The 19,859-nt window shown below is 47.8% G+C and overlaps 1 protein-coding gene and 1 pseudogene across 2 annotated transcripts in view; one reads left to right on the top strand and one right to left on the bottom strand.

Moving 5' to 3' along the window:
• Positions 1–3,299: 3,299 nt before the first annotated feature.
• LOC310795124 (protein FAM110A) overlaps positions 3,300–19,859 on the bottom strand; it is a 28,344-nt gene continuing 11,784 nt past the window's right edge. The window contains exons 2-3 of the mRNA XM_083657164.1: positions 7,213–7,649; positions 3,300–5,420 (exon numbers count right to left, since the gene is read on the bottom strand). Coding sequence (XP_083513290.1) covers positions 3,989–5,410 — 1,422 coding nt within the window. The 5' untranslated portion in view covers positions 5,411–5,420; positions 7,213–7,649 and the 3' untranslated portion in view covers positions 3,300–3,988. The remainder of the gene's footprint in view (positions 5,421–7,212; positions 7,650–19,859) is intronic.
• LOC310794921 (nuclear envelope integral membrane protein 1 pseudogene) lies at positions 10,551–11,846 on the top strand (annotated as a pseudogene). The gene has a single exon. The product of its transcript is annotated as a nuclear envelope integral membrane protein 1 pseudogene (transcript).

Here is a 19,859-nt window from a genome sequence, read left to right as displayed (position 1 = left end):
CTTGTTAGGAGCAGTTGCATGTAGGAACTATTTTCTTTTGACTGAACTACACCCGCTAGCTGCTAGCTAGTTCCTACAAAAGAAAATAGTTCCTACATGAAACTGCTCACAACAAAGTGCATGTGGATTATCTTGAGTAATGGGGTCATGATTTCTGGAAAGAGACATTGCATTGTTGTTTTTCAAATGTATTTTTTTGGTGCTTCGAGCACTATAAGCCGAGTGCCATCCAGTTCCATTGTATTGAAGAGAAGGCAGACAACTCTAGGGCTGATAGCTCCAAAACTCAGGCAACCAACACAAAACGATCTAGGCAGATAAATTAAAATAGCACCACAGGTGAGAGGAAAAATATATATTTTAGATTTTAGGGTGATCTGTCCCTTTAAACCACTCATCTGTGGATTGGTGCTAGACGCTCCCCGCTCTCCCTGCAGAGTGGTACTGGACTGTTAATCATAGCCGACTATATCAGGCGATTGCTGTCATGATGTCCAGGCCCCAGGCTCCAGACGGCAATATTTATCAGTTTTGTCAGCGCGCTCCACTCCGCCACACTTCCCCAACGCACTCTCTCCCACCACATCCCAGGAAAAGCAGTCGAATCCGAGCGCGGCGAAACGGTGATGAGATCATGCCCAGATAACGTCACCATCGATGTCAAGGGACTGTGTTTATTGGCGAGCGAAGAGGCCACTGCAGAGTGGCTTCAGGCCTCGCATGAACTACTCATACTGTAATGGCTCTGATAAGTCTGGAATCAAAAGGAAACCGCCAACTAATTCAGTGTGAGGAGGACAGTTTAACAGGAAGTGGGATCTGAACCTAGGAACGGAGCAGAACTCCCGGCTCCTTGGCCCGCTCGGCCACCCTAGTACAGTACGTGCAGGGAAAACAAGCCGTGCAGGAACCGAAACAAAATGGCGTGACTTATCGCTATGATCGCAGACTTTTCAGAGACCCAGTATGAGTTCAGCAGAGTTGAAATAGGAATAGTCCTTGTGACTTTGAAGCGGCATGTTGTCCTTAGCACTTTCCTGACGACCTCCTACTGTCCAGTCCCATATCATTTTCATGGCAACGTTGATCCACATTGCAGTAGTAGGCTACCTCCGAGTTGCTGCTGCCCTGCCCTGTCAGTCCTGCACATGGACAAACAAAGTACCTCTCTCCCCAGCCGCCCCCCCTCCCACCACCAACTCCTCCTCCTTCCACCTCTTCAAAATGTGTTTTATGGAGCCGTTTCTGCCTGAAACCGGGTGTGGTAACTGGGAAGAAAGGGGGTGGGTGGGTGGAGGTGGGCCTTCACAACATCCGTCTCCTGTCCAAAACTCGCCTCCAAATGGCACTCACTGGGCAACACCGCTGTGATGATGATGCAACCACAACTGTGTTGGAATGAGACCACACAGTAAACGAGGAAGCAGTGTTTTGTGATCTACATTTTGCCGTCTAAATAATAAAAGGTACCGGTCGGACTCTCATAAGAACACGATCAAGGAAAACAGAACCCGACTTTTTGGGAGCCCGGTGAAAGTGCGCTAGTGTCAATAATTAATGATGGAATGAAAAGTGACGGGCCAAACACCTGCCTCTGCTCAGCTGGATCCAGCCCAGATTCCCCATTATAAAGCAAGGACTTGGCAGAAGCACACCATGCACTCCCCAAACACTGGAGGAATCAAGAGTGGTTGTTTACAGCCAGATGCTAGAACCAGGTGGGCTTATCACCATATTTATTCGAGGCGAGACTCAGAATTTCCACAACAACACAACCGCTCAAATGGAAAAACAACACTCGCCCGGAATGCTCTTTTTCGACAGGGAAAGAAAACTTTTTATTAGCTGTTGTTTTTAGAATACACCATGTTGCAGCATTTTGGCATCTCTCACGTGAAGAAGACTGTTTAGGCCATCCAGTGCCGGATTCAACAGCACGCTTTGTTCACCGTCGCGTTCTCCGAGTCCGGCCCTCTGGTCTGGATGCGACTGTAAACTGCTCTTCAAGTACTTGATAAAAGGACCGGTACGAAGAGGGATTCCGAACACGCTCTTCTAGCCCCTTTCAGAACTGTTTTCGGGCGTATGACGTGATCGTCTCCCCCTCCACAGTCCCTTATGAGACGGTGGACTCTCGCGCTGCTAAAACCCCAAGTTCCTGTGACACAGTGTCACAGGAACATTTCAAAGCCACCTACCAAAAAGCAGAAGGGTTCATTGCTTCTCGGCGGCGGGGTTTGCAAGCTCGATGCTGAAGAATGAAGAATCAGTCCACCGTCTCATAAGGGACTGTGGAGGGAGGGGAGATGATCACGTCATATGCCAGAAAACAGTTTCGAAAGGGGCTAAATACGCTCATGTGTTCACTGTGGCCTGAAACGTTAAGGAAGTAGAACCAGAGGGCGGAGAACTCAGATGCAGGGGGGGAGGGTCGTCTTCCCCCGCTCCCGCTGCGACAAACAGGAAGTCAAATAAATAAGCAAACAGTCACACTTTCCTTTTGTGCTCCCAACAGAGCAGGGCCCATATGATGACATCCACGTGACTGGTGCCTGGATTTGTACGTGTGTGGATTGTGTTGCTTTTGTTTGTGTTTATGTGTTTGTGTCGTAGATATGGTCAGATTGCACTTAAGAAAAAAGATTGAATTCTGTACACCAAGTTGTTCAATATTTCAAAAAGAAATACATAAATTACATTTTCCAAATAAATATTGGTCCATTTTATGTCTGTATGCCAAGTGCACGTGCAACTTCCTGAGACACTTTCAGAACCATAAACATAGTTTGTATACCTTAGATATCTTTCTTATCCATAAGCATACTCTTTCCAGTCTTCCTCTAGCCATCTTTTCGTTTGCTCTCTCTCTCTCTGGAAGCGAAATAAATCCACTTCTTCATGCTACAGTACACTTACTTCAACCATCCACTTCTGACATCATCCCTCATCATATGACCGCGCTCTCCCATCCGTGCCAAGACATACATCGTAAACAGATTGCTCTCGAGATCGCTGCACCAGCGCAGCATCATCCCAGACTAGAGACTGTGTTTGAGCTGCAACACGCAACCATAAGCAAAGTTACATGACAGACAGCACTAACTGCAACTGCTACTGAAATCACTGTCATCGACCTGAACGTACGTCTGTGCTGCGAAGTTGCGTATCATCCGTGTGTGTGAGTAAAAGTATAGTTGTGCTTTGTTGAGATGACCAAAACGTACGTACACAAACGTTATGCTTGCATGCTAACGGCAACGTAATAACAGTCTCACAGCCAAAAGTTTCTTTTTTGAAAATACAAATGTGTTTATGGAAGCTTTCTTTTTGTGTGAAATTCACAGTATCAATGTGGTTCACCTTCCCGGCGTTCAACGTTCACACATACAGAAGATGCCAGAGCTGATGCCGCCGTCGTGCCATCAGAAGAGTCCAGTCTAGCCTTGTGCAGGCTAGTTCTCTGGTACACACACACACACGCGCACACACACACACATTTAGTACCTTTAGCATGAGGAACCACCGTAAAACAAAGATCCTCTTGCCTTCATCATCCTCGCCATCATCATTTACACCGTCTTATTATTGCTTTCGTATACCAATAGTGTTCATGTCCAAACAAAGAGGGGAAACGTATCGTCCATTTTGTCTTCCAGGGAAGCAGTCCTGACTTGCAGCCCAGATTTAAAAAAAAGAAAATCACTGCTGTGTGATTTTTCCAACACAAGTGTGAGGCTTCACAGAAAAACAACTACTGGATTATCCTTAATGTGATGTAAGGCAGCAGAAGATGTGTACACATACAATATATATATATATATATATATATATATATATATATATACTGTATACTGGGAATATTCAATAAATAAGAAGCCTTGCATGGAGAGAAAGAATCTGGGTCCTTATTCCAGTACCTCTCCACCTACTGCTCCCCTGTCTTTCCCCCCCGTCTCCTGTCCTTTGCCGTTAGTGTCCCTCCGTCAGTCTAGACGTTAGAAACAGCGCTGCCCGTGTCTCTCGCCTGGCGGATGCCGTACAGCCACTTGATGACGCGGGCGTTCCTCTCGATGACGGAGATGCCGTAGGGGACCCGCTCGTTGGCTCTGGCCGCGTCGTCCTCCTCCTCGTCCGCGCCGTCGTCGCGCGCCCGCTCGCACTCGGAGCTGGGCGTGCTCACGCTGCGCAGCTTGGACACCGAGACGATGTCCGAGTTGGCCCGGGTGAAGCGCTCCACGCCGCCCATGCCCTCCACCTCCACCGGGTCCAGCCCGCAGTAGTTGAAGAAGCGCTCCAGGTCGGCGGTGGCGCGCGAGTAGCGGTCGCTCAGGTCCGACTTGGAGCGGTGCAGGGCGGGGTGCTTGCGGGCCGACCCCCTGGAGCTGGCGTTGGACAGGCGGGTGAAGGCGGGCGAGGCCGGGGGGATCATGCCTGCTCGGAGAAGCATGGGACTGGGCGGCAGGTAGGCGGGGGGCGAGGGCAGGGCCTGGGAGCTGACGTGGGGGTGGTGAGGGTGAGCTTGGGGTTGGTTCTGCTGGGGTGGAGGAGGCGGGGGGACCTGGGGTGGAGCGACCTGGCCCTGGGCAGTCTGTCTGGGCTTGATCTGGGGCTTCAGCTGGGGCCTCTGGGGCTTCCTGATCTCAGCCTGAGGCCGGACGTCCACCCTGCGCACAGTCACAGAGTTCGGGGAGCTGTAGGGCAGCGGGACCCCGATGCGGGGTGCCCGGGCTGGGACAGGGGGCGGACGACGGCTGGGCTCCACCGGGTGCGTCTGGAGGTTGTTGTTGTTGTTGTTGATGAGCGGCGAGGAGGTGCAGGAGGAGGTGCAGGAGGAGGTGACGGTGCCGTGGCTCGGTGGTCTGAGGTTGTTGAGGAGGCGGGCGCCTCTCTCCTGCTCCGCCGACAGGCTGCTGCCGATGCTCTTTGCCCCCGACGACGGGGACGACGCTGAGGGGGACGGGGAGGAGGACGACTGCGAACAGGCCACCACAGGTCCTTCACACACATTATTGATCAGGTTATTCAGAATGTCCAAGTTCAGCACAGGTCCTCTCCTGCCGCCTAGTCCCTCTCTCCCTCCGGCGTTCTCCGCGTCGGCTGGGCGCCGGGGAACTTTGCGGGCCGGAGGGGTGCTGATCTGACATTGGAGCATCATCCCCGGGGGAAGGAGGGGCTTGCGGATGATCGGCGGCTTGACAGGAGCCTGGCGGGTGAGCGCCACCTGTTGGCTCTTGACGTACTTGGCCTTGTCTGCCTCCAGGCGCTCCACGGCGCTCAGCTTACGGGCCCCGGGCTCGGCCGGGCGACGGAAGTAGTCTGGACCCTTGTTGAGGATCCGGAAGGGCATGGCAGAGGTGAAGGGCACCCCGGCCAGACGGCCGGATGAGGGCCGCAGGGTCTCCACCGGCATACTGGAGGGGCTGAGAGAGAGAGAGAGAGAGAGAGAGGGAGAGAGAGAGAGCATTTCTATCAGTCAAAAAGCTTATGAAACAGGAATAGCTGCTTGGTGCTAAATAACAAATCATAATATGGCTGCAGAGAAAGAGAGAGGAGAGGAGTGCAAAGAAAACACTGAGACAAAGAGAGAGAGAACTAAGAGAAAGACAACGCTTAGCTTTTCTTGATTCACCATGTTAAATACAATAATGTGATATATATATATATATATATATATATATATGGCTGTAATAGAGTGATTATCAACCCTTTTCATATCGAGGACCCCTCATTTAGTCCACATTAAGGCCACAGACCCCCGCCCGTCCTTGGGGACACCCTGACGTTACGCAACCCAAAGTGGGGCCACACACAACAAGTCAAAACAATGAGCGCACGTGAATTGTGTGAACAAGCAAGTCTGAGCTTTGGATTTAAATCCGAATGTTACAAAAGACCCCAGTAATTTATTTATAAGAGGTCTAAAGTCATGTTATAGCAGTCGGGCGCACTGACAGGCAAGACAACAGTCAAACTGACATGTTTTGCTGTGTTGCATTGAGCTTGGGCAGAATAACACACAGGACAGTGAGCCCCGTTTCCCAAGCGTATAGCGTAGCAACGACACTGTCAACGACACTGTCAACTGTTCGCGAGAATTTGATTCTATTTTTTCTAGCTGAGAATTATTATTTTTTATTGTTAGATGATTTTGTGCAGAATTCCTTGACTATCCATATTGTAGGCAGAGAGATAACAGTGACACTATGATCAACACGGGCATTCGTCAATTGTTTACTTCTTGTAAATGAGAAGAAGGGATTCCGCACACTTTATGCAATAGTCTTCACTCTATGAGAACCTTGAGTCTGTGAGATGTTCAGCAGAGCATTGAGCCGGCTGGAGCGGTAGTTATCCTGCACGACTTTCTTGGAAATAAAAGAATCAATCAATTTGCTGAGGTCCCTGCTGGAACGAACCCCCTCACTCAGGGACCACTGGACCGGACCGCACGTTTTGAGAACTACTGCACAGAGCCTGCATCCCCCTGACACAAGGTAGGCCGGAGCCAAGCAGAAGACCTGACAGAAGGAGACCCTGATGATACAAGGTATATAGACCGGAGACAAACAGAAGAGCTGACAGAAGGAGACCCTGATGATACAAGGTATATAGACTGGAGACAAACAGAAGACCTGACAGAAGGAGACCCTGATGATACAAGGTATATAGACTGGAGACAAACAGAAGACCTGACAGAAGGAGACCCTGATGATACAAGGTATATAGACCGGAGACAAACAGAAGACCTGACAGAAGGAGACCCTGATGATACAAGGTATATAGACCGGAGACAAACAGAAGACCTGACAGAAGGAGACCCTGATGATACAAGGTATATAGACTGGAGACAAACAGAAGACCTGACAGAAGGAGACCCTGATGATACAAGGTATATAGACCGGAGACAAACAGAAGACCTGACAGAAGGAGACCCTGATGATACAAGGTATATAGACCGGAGACAAACAGAAGAGCTGACAGAAGGAGACCCTGATGATACAAGGTATATAGACTGGAGACAAACAGAAGAGCTGACAGAAGGAGAGGTGGGCAACACTGGGGCTGTATAACGGTCAGCGAATGTCCTTTTTAGAGCTCCCACATGTCCTCCCTGAGCCTAAGAAAATAGCCCTTTTGTATTCTCTCCTTTCTTCCCACTCTCCTCCTCCTCCTCCCTCCCTCCCTCCCTCCCTCCGGCTTTAACTTCCTTACCGGTCGCTCTGCTGCTGCTCCTCTCACTTCTCTCCTTTTCTTCTCGGAGCGTCTTGCTCTTTTATCCTGGTCCGGGGCTCAGTGAAAGGATACTTGTGGGACGGGGTCAGTCTGGGTCAAATTCCACATCGGGGGCCCGGCCAGGGCACCTCGATTAGCTGGGTGGTGGTGACCCGCAAGCGGGTTAGACGGCGGGTTGAGGGGGGGGGGGGTCGGGGTCACAGTACAGCCGATGGGGGGGCCGTTTGACCCAAACACAGGTCTCGTAGAGTTGATATGACGGTCAGCGAGCAAAGTGGGGCGAAGACAGCGTCAACACAGCAGCAGCCTCTACGATCCTCTATCCAACTCCTCCGTCTGTCGAGCCGTCCCGCTGTCCAGCTGCGATGTGACACAAAAAGCTGTCCGGTAACTCAGCTGGAGACGCTTGTTAAGTCCTGGAGAGAGAGGGTTAAAAACAGAGCGAACCAAAGTCCAAGTTAGCTGGCAGTCCTGCTTCTCTCACTCTTCTTCTCTCTCTCTCTCTCTCTCTGTGTGTGTGTGCGTCTGCTTAACAAAAGCATACACACACTCACCGATACACACACACACACACTCACTCACTCACACACACCACACACTCCCTCCAGCCCGACACTCTCTTCTTCTACAGTGAAGTGGGGAGAGCAGACGGGACAGGTTTTTAATACCGCGTCTGGCTCCTCCCAGCCGGCCAATCACACGTCAGACCGGCAGCCTCGGCAGGGGCACGGGGGGCGGGGGGAAAAGGCGGGAGCTGCCCTCCCATTGGCCCACCTCGGAAGGGATTCTGACCAATTGGACCCCTCCCCCCCCTCCAAGCGCAACAAAACACTGGGCCTGGATTTTCATTCAAATGAAAATTCTTTGAAAGGGAGAAAGGGGGCAAAGAGGGGAGGGAGGGGGGGGAGAGTAACGGGCGAAACAGCTGCAATCTTTTACATTGACTTGCATCAAGCTCAGCTCAGCGGGCTCTTATGACAACATTGTGAAACGTTCAAGACGCTCACTCTTCTGACAACATTGTGAAACGCTCACAACACTTCCCCTTTGTTCAGCTCTTTGTTTGTTGGCACAAAAGTGTCGACAGTGTGTGAGCAGTACTAGAGACACATACTGTAACAATAGAGGATCATTTTATTTTAAGTCTAAGTTAAGTTCAACCTACATTCACATTTTAGCTGTTGCTCTTATCCAAACCGATGCACAATGACAGCTACTTTTACAGTGCGTTAAAATGATTTACGGGTTATCTGAAGTACACACTTGATAACACTTGACTTTTATAGCATGTGCACTGTCGTGTGTATTATATTTAATTTAATGACCCTCTCATAACAATCTGTACAGCAATCAGATTCACTCAAGACCAAACTCATAGTGATGAATAACATTGAACACACACCACTTTGGAGACAAAGACAGTGGCCCTGTTCAGAACTGGTATATTAACATGCGTCTTGGGTGATCTGTTCACAAGTGGACAGCTCTAAGTACTTACTCAAGTCAGTTCATGCGTCTCGAGTGACCACTTGTGATCGGATCTCACTTCCCCGCTCTATTATGCAAATCACTCATCATCGTTGCCGTATGCAAAGACCAAATGCGATGTAGGAGGCAGCAACGCACTCAGTGTTGCCAGGTGGGAAATGTTGAATTATCGTACCCGAGGGTCAGTGTTGCCAGGTGGGAAATGTTGAATTATCGTACCCGAGGGTCAGTGTTGCCAGGTGGGAAATGTTGAGTTATCGTACCTGAGGGTCAAAATGATCGTTTTTGGAGGGAAATTATCGTATGCGAGCAGTGGCCGTCTTCCACCTTCTTCTTCTTCTGTTAATGGCTTTCTGGCCGTGCTTCACCACTTATATAGCCTCAGCCAGGAATGATTTATGACATCACTGATGACATCACAATTGATTTATGACATCACTGATGACATCACAATTGCTCGAACGGAATCACTGATGACATCACAATTGCTCGAACGGAATCACTGATGACATCACAATTGCTCGAGTGACATCACTGACTGATGACATCACAATTGCTAAAGTGCCATCACTGATGACATCACAATTGCTAAAGTGACATCACTGATGAAGGGGTCCTCTTTTTCACAGCCTAATGTTGGCAGGTGTGTGCGTGTGCGTGTGTGTCCGTGTGTGTCCGTTTTGAACCAGCTAGTATTAGCCTTATATTGGCATTTAGCCTTTCTGCTGCTATTGCATGATTACATCAGCTAATTTTATTTTAGGGGGGGGGGGTTGGTATACGCAGTGGAAGTGGTTCCTGGGAAATTTGGTTTGGTATGTAGTGGTACTTGGACGGAAAAGTTTGGGAACCCCTGTCCTAGGGGAATGCATGATTGACTGCAAAGACGTTGTGAGAAGACGTGTAACATAGGATCCATATTAGTATATTGATTACAACTAAGTGTCACAAAATGATCAAATTATCGTACTTTCTGGGAATTTTGGCATTATCGATCGTACATCGTACAGAAGGCGAAATGATCGTACAAATACGATAATTATCGTACACCTGGCAACGCTGCCGAGGGTCAAAACTTGTTTTTGGAAGGATTTATGACATCACAATTGCTCGAGTGACATCACTGATGACATGCTAAAGTGACCTCACAATTTGCTGATTCATGACATAACTGAGTGATGATGTCACAAATCATGAATAACAGACAGCCCGCTAATCATGACTAACACCACCCGCCCACTTAGCTAATTTTAATGATGATGACGATGATGACGATGATGATGATGATTTAAATCTATTTTTTTTAATCACAACACGTTAAACTTTCCATTTTAAATGAGGTGCTTTTTACTTTTAAAGTACATTTTACACCACTAAGTACTTCCACTGAGGTACATGAAGAGCAAAAATAATAATACTTCTACTTGAGTAGGAAATTCCAGCACATCTGACACTGGTAGGAACTAAAATGACTTTGTTCTAGCAGACATGAATGCATGATTGGGTGGAAAGATGTTGTGAGGAGACATGTATTAAACAGACAGACATAGGATCCAAATTAGTATATTGATTAAAACTAAGTGTCACAAAATGATCAAATTATCGTACATTATGGGAATTTTGGCATTATTGATCGTACATCGTACAGAGGGTGAAATGATTGTACAAATACGATAATCATACACCTGGCACCGCTGAATGCTCTAAACCGTGCAGTGATGTCACTCGAGCAATTGTGATGCCATCAGTGATGTCGCTCGAGCAATTGCGATGTCATCAGTGATGTCACTCGAGGATTGGAGGATAGCCGGGGAGGACCAGGTGCCATCATGGCGGGACGCACGAAAATCATTGCTGAAAGTAGCGTTACAAAATTAACGGCTTCGCTGCTGTTGTTTTTTTGTTTAGCTCAACTCTCACACCGAGCCGCGGGTTCCAAGCAAGTCATCAATGTGCAGGATGGGAAGGACTATGCAGAGTCAGGGTCCAAATACTTCTGCTACATCAACTCTGTTGTGCCTGGCTGGAAGCAAACCTGGACAGGGATTGAGGTGCGAGTGTGGAGTTCAAAACCGCTCAAGGTGGAAATGATGGAAGAGGAGGAGAGGCAGCAGGGCCTGGAGCGCTTCAGTATCTGGAACCTGGTCCAGGGCTTCATACGCGAACGGTACAATGAAACCACGATCAGCATCGGCCTGTTCCCCGAGGCCACGTGCTTCAAGGTGGCCCCCGCTGACGACGAGACTCCGTACACCGTCAAGCCCAGTCGCAAGTTCGATATGGACCTGTTTAAGGTATTCCTCGGTGGAGCGTTGTTGTTTCTCTTTGCAGACTCGGTCAGCAGGAGTCAACTGTTCTTCTACCTCGCTGGCGTGACCATAGGCCTGCTCGCCTCTCTCATCATCCTCGTGTTCCTTCTGGCGCACTTTCTGCCAAAGAAAAGGCCGTTCTATGTGCTGTTGGTTGGCGGCTGGTCATTCTCCGTTTACGCCATGCAGCTTGTCTTCAGGAACCTGCAGATGATTATGAGGGTACACTGGCAACTGGCTGTCGGTTATGTAGCAGTGGTGGGCTTCATCAGCTTTGCTGTGTGTTACCGTCACGGCCCCCTGGTGGAAGAGAAGAGCATCAACATCCTGTCGTGGACACTGCAGCTGCTTGGCATGCTGCTGATTTATTCGGGGGTTCAGATCCAGGAAGTGGCATTCTCCATCATCCTGGCAGCTTTCTTCGCCAAGAATCTGGAGTACCCAGTTTCCCTGGCACTTGCTGCGCGGCGGACGTTCAGACGACGTGTTGGTCGCTGGAAGCCGGAGCCTCGTCGCCCGCTGACCGAAGAGGAGTATCAGAAGCAGGGGGAGGAGGAGACGTGGCGAGCCCTGGAGGAGCTGCGGAGGCACTGTGCCGGGCCCGAGTCCAGCCCGTGGAAGACCGTGTCCAGGCTTCGGTGCCCAAAAAGGTTTGCCAATTTCGTCGAGGGTTCAGCCCACTTGATGGCAAACGAGGCGTCTCTCCACGCTCGGGAATATGGTCTCGGAGGATCCTTCTTTGAGGAGGATTTTTTTGCCACTGACGAAGAAGAAGACGACGACAACGACATGAAGCCCGTCGCGAACAGAGAGTGAGCCACAGTGGTGGAGAGATGTGTAAAAATGGACAGGATCGTTATCGTCTTTACTGACATTGAGCGATAACTGTGGGGACTGAGAAAAGTTTGATCGTCACGTCATCAGTCGTGAGAGCCGCTGTGTGTCTGGTGTTCCAGCATAGGTGACAGTCACAGGAAGACTGGTCGGCAGTCTACGGCAGTAATAGTTTTCGGAAATGTGTACTAAAGCCAGACCCTCTGATCAGATGATTTACAGATAGGGTTTTTAGCTTGAGATGCAGCTGTGACTTTGTGGAGATGTGGGGAATTTAACTATTATCGGGGCGGCTGGTTTGATTCCCGGCTCCTCCAGTCTGCATGTCGAGGTGTCCTTGGGCAAGACACTGAACCCCGAATTGCTCCCGATGGCTGTGCCAGCACCCCGCGTGGTAGCTTGCCATCTTCGGTGTGTGAATGGGTGAATGTAGGCACAGTGTAAAAGCGCTTTGGATCAAAAGCACTATATAAATGCAGTCCATTTACCATAACTATTACTGTATGATGTTTCCTGGTAGTTTGTGTTGAATGAGATGTTAAATAACTTGGCTCTTCTGTCTGAAGTCATTGTCCGCTAAAGTTTTTAGATCTTAATTTTCAAAATATTCTTTTTAATTTACACTGAACTGCAATAAAATGGGCAACTTCGGCCCAGGACCACGTGCGACCTCATGTTCCAGGAAACTTCAACAGCCCAAGTTTGGCACTGATGACATCATCACCGGTTCACAGTGCAAGTTTGGCACTGACATCATCACCGTTATCCATTCCTGAAATGAATGAATGAATGCCTGACTCACCCCAAAACGCCTTCTCTTGACCACGCGCTGGCCAGGCTGCGCACGGAAACCAGGGCAACTTCAGGCCAGGATCACGTGCGTCATGTAGCAACCAGGTGACCTCATGCAACTCAAAGCCCATTCGAGGAAACTACAGCTTTCAACAGCCCAAGTTTGACACTGATGGCATCACTGATGATATCATCATTGATGACATCACTGATGACGTCATCGCTGTTTCAACAGCCCACGTTTGGCACTGATGACATCGCTAATAGCATCATCACTGATAGCATCATCACTGATGACATCATCACGGTTATCCATGGCTGACTGAATGAATGCCTAACTCACCCTAAAAACGCCTTCTCTTGACCACACGCTGCACAGGCTGCGCACGTGGTAAAAAGTGATGTGATGTCATCAGTGATGTCACTCGAGCAAGCCGTTCTGAGGGTGCACAGTTGATCTTGCCTACTCTCGTCATCCTTACTTTAGAGAACCTCTCGTCATCCTTACTTTAGAGAACCCGAAAAACAATCCCCCCCCCACTCTCTACCACTCCCCCTTATCTTCTTCTTTTCATTTGCACCATTACACATTAGTAGGCCCATATCTCCCTCCCCTCCTCCTCATCACCTCCACCAACACCAACATAACTATCCACACATTTTTAATTAGTCTTTTTATAGCCTGACGCCCTGAACACGTGACCCTGTTTTTCCCCCGGCCCCGCCCCTCCTGTTCTCTTTCTCCCAAACCCCTTTAACAGCTGACTAGCAGAGAGAGCAAAAGCAACTCTGACAGTTTACACTTGGAAACACACTACACACACACACGCACGCACACACACACACACACACACACACACACACACGCACACGCACACGCAGAGCTGCAGGTACTTCAAGCGCATAAAAGCGCAAAGATATGCAGACGCATGCAGACACATTGCTTTCATCTTGAACCATGTGACAAACCAAAGGAGAGTTCTACCAGAATAGCTTCGGCTATATTAAATAGATTTTAATTTCAACGGCAAAAATAATAACGCACAAACAAACACCGTGCTGCTACGCCGATGTTACAACAAGCCTCGAAGCAATACATTTAGGCCCGGGGATAAAGCGGATTACACAAAAATATGATGATGAAAAACACACTGTGTGTCTGAAGTGCACGACAACAACAAAGGAAACGCTGTGAGCGCGCTGGCATCAGGTCTTATAAGCAAACGAGAAGAGTGATTGGTCAGTTAAGAGGTTGTTTACAGGAAGCAGGAAGCGGTAGATCTTAGTGAAATGAGATAGGACATACAGCATCACACATTGGGAAAAATGTCTGTAAAAAGGGGTCAACGTCCACAGTAACTCTCCACAGGCAGAGACAGAGATACACACACACACACACACACACACACACACACACACACACACACACACACCTGTCACTGAATGCTTGGGCTTATAATAGATAACACAAACGTGCTTGGACTGGATTTATGTGTGTGAGTCGACCCCGGAGCTGCAACACTGCTGCTCTGCTGTCGAAGAGAAACTATTTGGAAACTGGATGCTACAGTATTGGAGTGTATAGGGTGGGCCGGGGGAGCGGGGGGAGGTGGTGGTGGTGTGTTGGTAGTGTGGTACCACTGTACAGCAAAACCAAGAGACCACAGACCTCACCACCAGGGCCAGCCACTCACACGTAGTCATAATGCAATAATGTCATAGAGTGGAGAGCGGCAAACAATGTTGTCCCTCATAACATGGAGTCATTAAAGCCAGTATGGAGTCGTAAAATCTGAAGAAGTGGTAAAAAAGAAATATGGCACGTGGGCTCGGGTGAGATAATTATTCCACTTGTTTCCAGTGTAAATTGACTCGTTTTTGTGATTTTTCTTCTTCAATAAAGTGTCATTTATTTTTTTCTATTTGGGTGATCTGCCTCGGTGGTCCAAGATATTAAAACATAATGGAAATTCCTGAAACAAGAAAACGTTTTGGAAAGAAGGAATGATCTCAGCGCACTGTCTGGCAGAACGTTTCGCTTGATTTAAAGGTCCCAATTCGTGCAGCTGTAACCTCTTAAAAACGTGTGTCTCTGGTCCATAAAACATGATTCTGGATTAATTTGTCGAAAATATAGCAACCCCGTTTGTTGTGACGGAGTTCTCACTTCCTCATCTCGTCGCTTCCCAAGAATGGTCTGTTTCTATAATATATTCAGAACTAACAGTTCCCATTGGCCGCTGAGGGAGAGCCCGCCCCAGGCTCCCAGCAGCCAATCAGATTAGCGTCTGTGGACCAGCATGCTAGGTTGCGAGCTATCGCTAACTTAACGGTTGCTACGCTAAAGAGGACATCTCAAAATGCCTAGACTTACCGAATGCACCTCCGCAGTTGCTGGATCACGTACAGTTGGCGTCGCTCCAGCTAGAAGTGTTAATTTTGTGGCTATAGACAAAATGGTGCAGGTAGCTTGTGTGAGAGAGACGCGCGCAGTATGCTTGAGGACCATCGTGACGTCCCAATACCCCGTCTGGGGAACAGAGCGTTAGGGGGCGTGGCTTGAAGGAGACTGCAGGGGGAAGCTGGATAGGGAAAATCCAACTGTGGCAGTTCTGAGCTTGTGACCACTCATTACAGGGAGGGATGACAGCAGTATATATGCATTTACAAGTAAAAACAGCTTTTGCACGGAATGGGACCTTTAAGAAAAATCTGATTTTAAAGGGATACGCCACTTTTTCGGGAGTTTAGCTTATTTGCCATACCCCCCCCCCACACACACACACATAACCAAGGTACACCATGCCTTTACCGTCACTGTCCGAGCAGTATACAGTGAGCTACAGTCGTGAAGTTAGTAAGTATCGCCATAGAATGGAGGCCAATGGTACACCCGTTCAAAATAACCCAAAACACATCAAATAGCGCCAAAATACATGTGCTTCGGGTACTCATCACCACCACAAGATGAAATATTAATCCATAGTTACGTGAAACATCATTTTCGGAGTAAATCCCCACACCAAGGTACTTCCTTTTTTGCCTGTAAAGAGCGCTTCCGCTATGTCGCGTCGCGCATGCCTGGCGGCCATGTTTACAAAGTAATTCCGGCTATGTATTTATTTACCTTAAAGAAAATATCATTTCTCCGCATTCGGATTAATATTTCATCTTGTGGTGAGTAGTACCCAAAGCACAACATGTATTTTGGCGCTATTTGATGTGTGTTTTTGGTTATTTTGAACGGGTGTACCATTGGCCTCCATTCTAAGGCGATACTTACTAACTTCACGACTGTAGCTCACTGCATACTGCTCAGACAGTGACGGTGAAGACACGGTGTAGCTTGGTTATGCGGGGGGGGGGGGGGGGGGGGGGGGGGGGGTGGTATGGCAAATGAGCTAAACTCCCGAACAAAGTGGTGTATCCCTTTAAGACCGAATATGAGAAGAACATAATGAGAAATGACGGTGATTGAGATTTCTTGGCATTTCTCTAAGAACAGCAGCACTCTGGATCAGGCCGAGCGTCTGACCGCTCACAGTGCGGTGCAATAGCCGAAGATAAATATAGAAAAACGGCTGTGTCGTCTGGTCATAGAAACGCGTCCCTGAAGACCGGCTTGACCAGAACCCGGAGTTGGAGCAGATCCAAAAGCAGCGGCTATGTCACAGAACCCTCAGACACCTCAGGATTAGCATGCTGTGTTGCCTTGTCATTAGCCTGGCCCGGGCCTCTCGTCAAAAAGAATCATTTCAGGCCAAATTTAGAGTCTTTTCAGAGCCACAGAAAAAAGGCATATTTCTCGAAACATGCCCAAACTTTTGGCTGGACTTTCTGTCGTTGGCTACACAAGAACGGACAGACACATCATATTGACAGAGGTCCCAATTTCCTGTCTAAAAAGTCTCTCCTTAACATACCATAAGCTCATTTAACAGCTCCGTCCCTGCTATTGTCCAGCAAACCTCTGTCACACACACACACACACACACACACACACACACACACACACACCGTTATACATGATGACTTACTATACTGGACATAATCGCATAATAAACACAAATGCAAAGGCATTGTCTCGCCACTGGAGGGATATCTCTCCGGATCAACACCATATTAAACACAGGGTTATAATACCCGTGCACGAGTTGCGTGCACGTAAACACACACACACACACACACACACACACACACACACACACACACACACACACACAGCCACATTGCATGCATAAACCCATCACAGCTGATAACTAATCCCATGATCCACTCTCTTGTCAACTTGCTCGACCCAACGGTCCAGCCATGGATACTGAGAGAGAGAGAGAGAGAGAGAGAGAGAGAGAGAGAGAGAGAGACAGACAGAGAAAGAGAGACCGGAAAAAAAAACACTAAAGAAGGAATATTGCCAATGGCAACACAAAGTTCCAAAAATGTCACACAAACAGTAGATACTTTATATCCATCATCACATTAAAAGGTGGGATAAAGGCTTCCAAATGAGTTCACGCCTCCTGGAGGTCATCGTTGGAACAAAAGGTGTGTTTAAATGCCCTCCCGTCTTAAGAGCCCTGCAATCAGAAGAGCCATCTAAATGCAAACACTGTCCATCAGATAGATAGTCCATCAGTCCTATAGCAGCAGCTATTGTCATTCAATTCAGGCTGATCCCTAACTGTGAATTCTCTGAATGGTTTTAAAAAACCTTCTGAAAAAATGAAAAAGTCATGTGCTGAGCCTTTCGTTGAAATGGTTTTTGAACTTGTGGTGATTGTATCACTTTTTCTTTTCATTCTCGATTGTTCTGTATTGTTTATATGCTGTTGTGTTACTGCATGTCCTGTTTCTATAAGACCAGGGACCATGTTGGAAATAAGCGTTGACACTTTTACAGGTTTATCCCTTGGATTTTGTTGTCTTTTATATCCATAATCAAATCAATCAATCAATCAATCAATCAATCAATCAAATCAAATCAAATCAATCAGTGTAGAGGGCCGTACATCAGATAGTCCCTAGGGCCCAATTGCACAAAGCACCTTAGGTTAAGATTTCCCTTAGAGTGAGAGTAAAGGTGTCCATTAGGGGTGCACCAATTGATCGGCATGCAATCTGTATGGGCCGATTTGGACCTCAAATATGTGATCTGCTGTTTCCGATATTCCTTTATTGTCGCCGATCGCATAGCCGATCATGCTGCACGTGAGAAACATGAGGCAGCCCATTTTCATGTCTTCAATGTCCATCGTTTAACTTTCATATTGTGCTCTAACGTTTATATCAGGGATGTCAGAGATACGGCCCGCGGGCCGGCAGGTTTCATCCGGCCCGCGAGATGTTTTGGAATATAATTTTTTTTTTTTTTTTTTTTTTTTTTTTATTATTATTATTAAATTCGCACCCCATTATCATGAACTACGTGTGGCTAATAAGCAAGCTAAGAGTTCATTCATAAGTTAATTAACCTGCACTACAAGGAAGTATGTCAGTAGGTCATCAGGTGTAAACAAAGCCGCCATGATGCCACGCTGGAATTGAATCGCGCATTCAGCTACCTACCAAAAAACAAAAGAATCAACAAGATCAGGCGCGGACTGCATAATCGGGCACGTCGGGCAAATGCCCGGTGGCCTGGCCTGGCCTGGCCTGCCAAAAAAAAAAAAAAAAAAATTGTGCCCGCAGTCAGGCCACTCACTGAACAGCAGGCCAGGCGCCGCCTACTGGTTTACTAGTGGTTTTATTACTTTATTCAGGGTTAAAGTGGGTGCATCTCATTGTAAAATTGGACTTGGCCCAAATTGGGCTTCAAAAGGCCCAAATTTGGCTTCAAACGGCCCAAATCTGGCTTCAAACGGCCCAAATCTGGCTTTAAACAACCCAAATTGGGCTTCAAACGGCCCAAATCTGGCTTCAAACGGCCCAAATTGAGCTTTAAACGGCCCAAATCTTTCGGACGCCGGCACGCGCGTCGGCCCGTATCAGCCTGGCCTGCTTGGTATCTAATGCCCGGCCTGAATTATGATCCCAGTCCGCCCCTGAACAAGATGCTGTCGAAAAAGAGAAAGGTTGACACGGAATGCAGGCAGTTTCAAGAGAAATGGAAAGAACAGTATTTCTTTTGTGAAGTAAATGGGTAAATGAGTCGATTTGATTTTAGTAAAAAAAAAAATCCGGCCCCCATGAGGTCTCAGTTGAACAAATCCGTCCCTCTACCTAATATGAGTCTGACACCCCTGGTTTATATCATTGTGTTGCAAAGCACACGCTTTGCTTTCGTCAGCCGTACAATATAAGCCAGCAGCTAAATTGAATGATTGTTACATATATAAGCAGCACTGGACTAAGCCGCAGGTGTTTTAATGTTTAAAACTGGTCAGGAGGAGGCGTAGCGCCTGCCTGTAACAGAGATCTCCGTGTCTTATCAGCGGAGACCGTTTTGAGTCCGATGAACAAATCAATCAAAAACACTTCACTACGTCCAAGGCTACAAGATTCGTTTCATTCCATTGAATTTGGCAGCGTGGACGAAACATGGGTGGAACGAAACATGCAAATTACATGTTTTGCATCCTCATCGTCGTAACACAGCCAGTTCTCCATCTTTTGAAGCATGATGTTAGATTACAACGAGCTAGTTGTGTGGCTTAGCCTTCCAAAATGTTGCCGTTAAGTTTTTAGAATGTAATACATAGAATTGGGAACGTTACATTCAATTTCATTCAGACTGTGTTTCTGGCTCAATCGCCGACATTTTTCCCCCGGAGCGAGGGAGGGTGGGAGGAGGGAGGGTGTTTTACAGTAGTGGCTGATAGAGCGTAGTGGCACAGTGCTCCAAGCAGGTCGCGAGGCACATTTTTTGTCCACACACCACACCAGACTGTCAAGACACCCCTTGCGTCTTTGAATCACACACATCAGCTGGTGATGAGCAGACTCAGCAGAGAGAAGTTACCTCCAGTCCTCCCGCCTACCGAGGCATTTGCATGCTGTTAAGTCCGTGTTTGATCCATATTTGCGTGTATCCTCCTAACGTTAATAGCTCCGGTTAGCTTTAGCCGCTTTAGCTTAATCGATAAAATAGTTAACTTGGGTCGAAGTTATTTGTCTTGTGTAACAGGGAAATCCCGGAAAATTTAGTATTTTTGTTGAGTGAACTGAACTGCATTGAACTGGTAACATGGAAATCCCGAAGTGGAA

The sequence above is a fragment of the Poromitra crassiceps genome (assembly GCF_964638095.1).
Source record: "Poromitra crassiceps genome assembly, chromosome: 20".
Taxonomy (NCBI): domain Eukaryota; kingdom Metazoa; phylum Chordata; class Actinopteri; order Beryciformes; family Melamphaidae; genus Poromitra; species Poromitra crassiceps.
The sequence above is the reverse complement of the archived record's forward strand: the minus strand, read 5'-3'. Positions and strand labels throughout refer to the sequence as shown.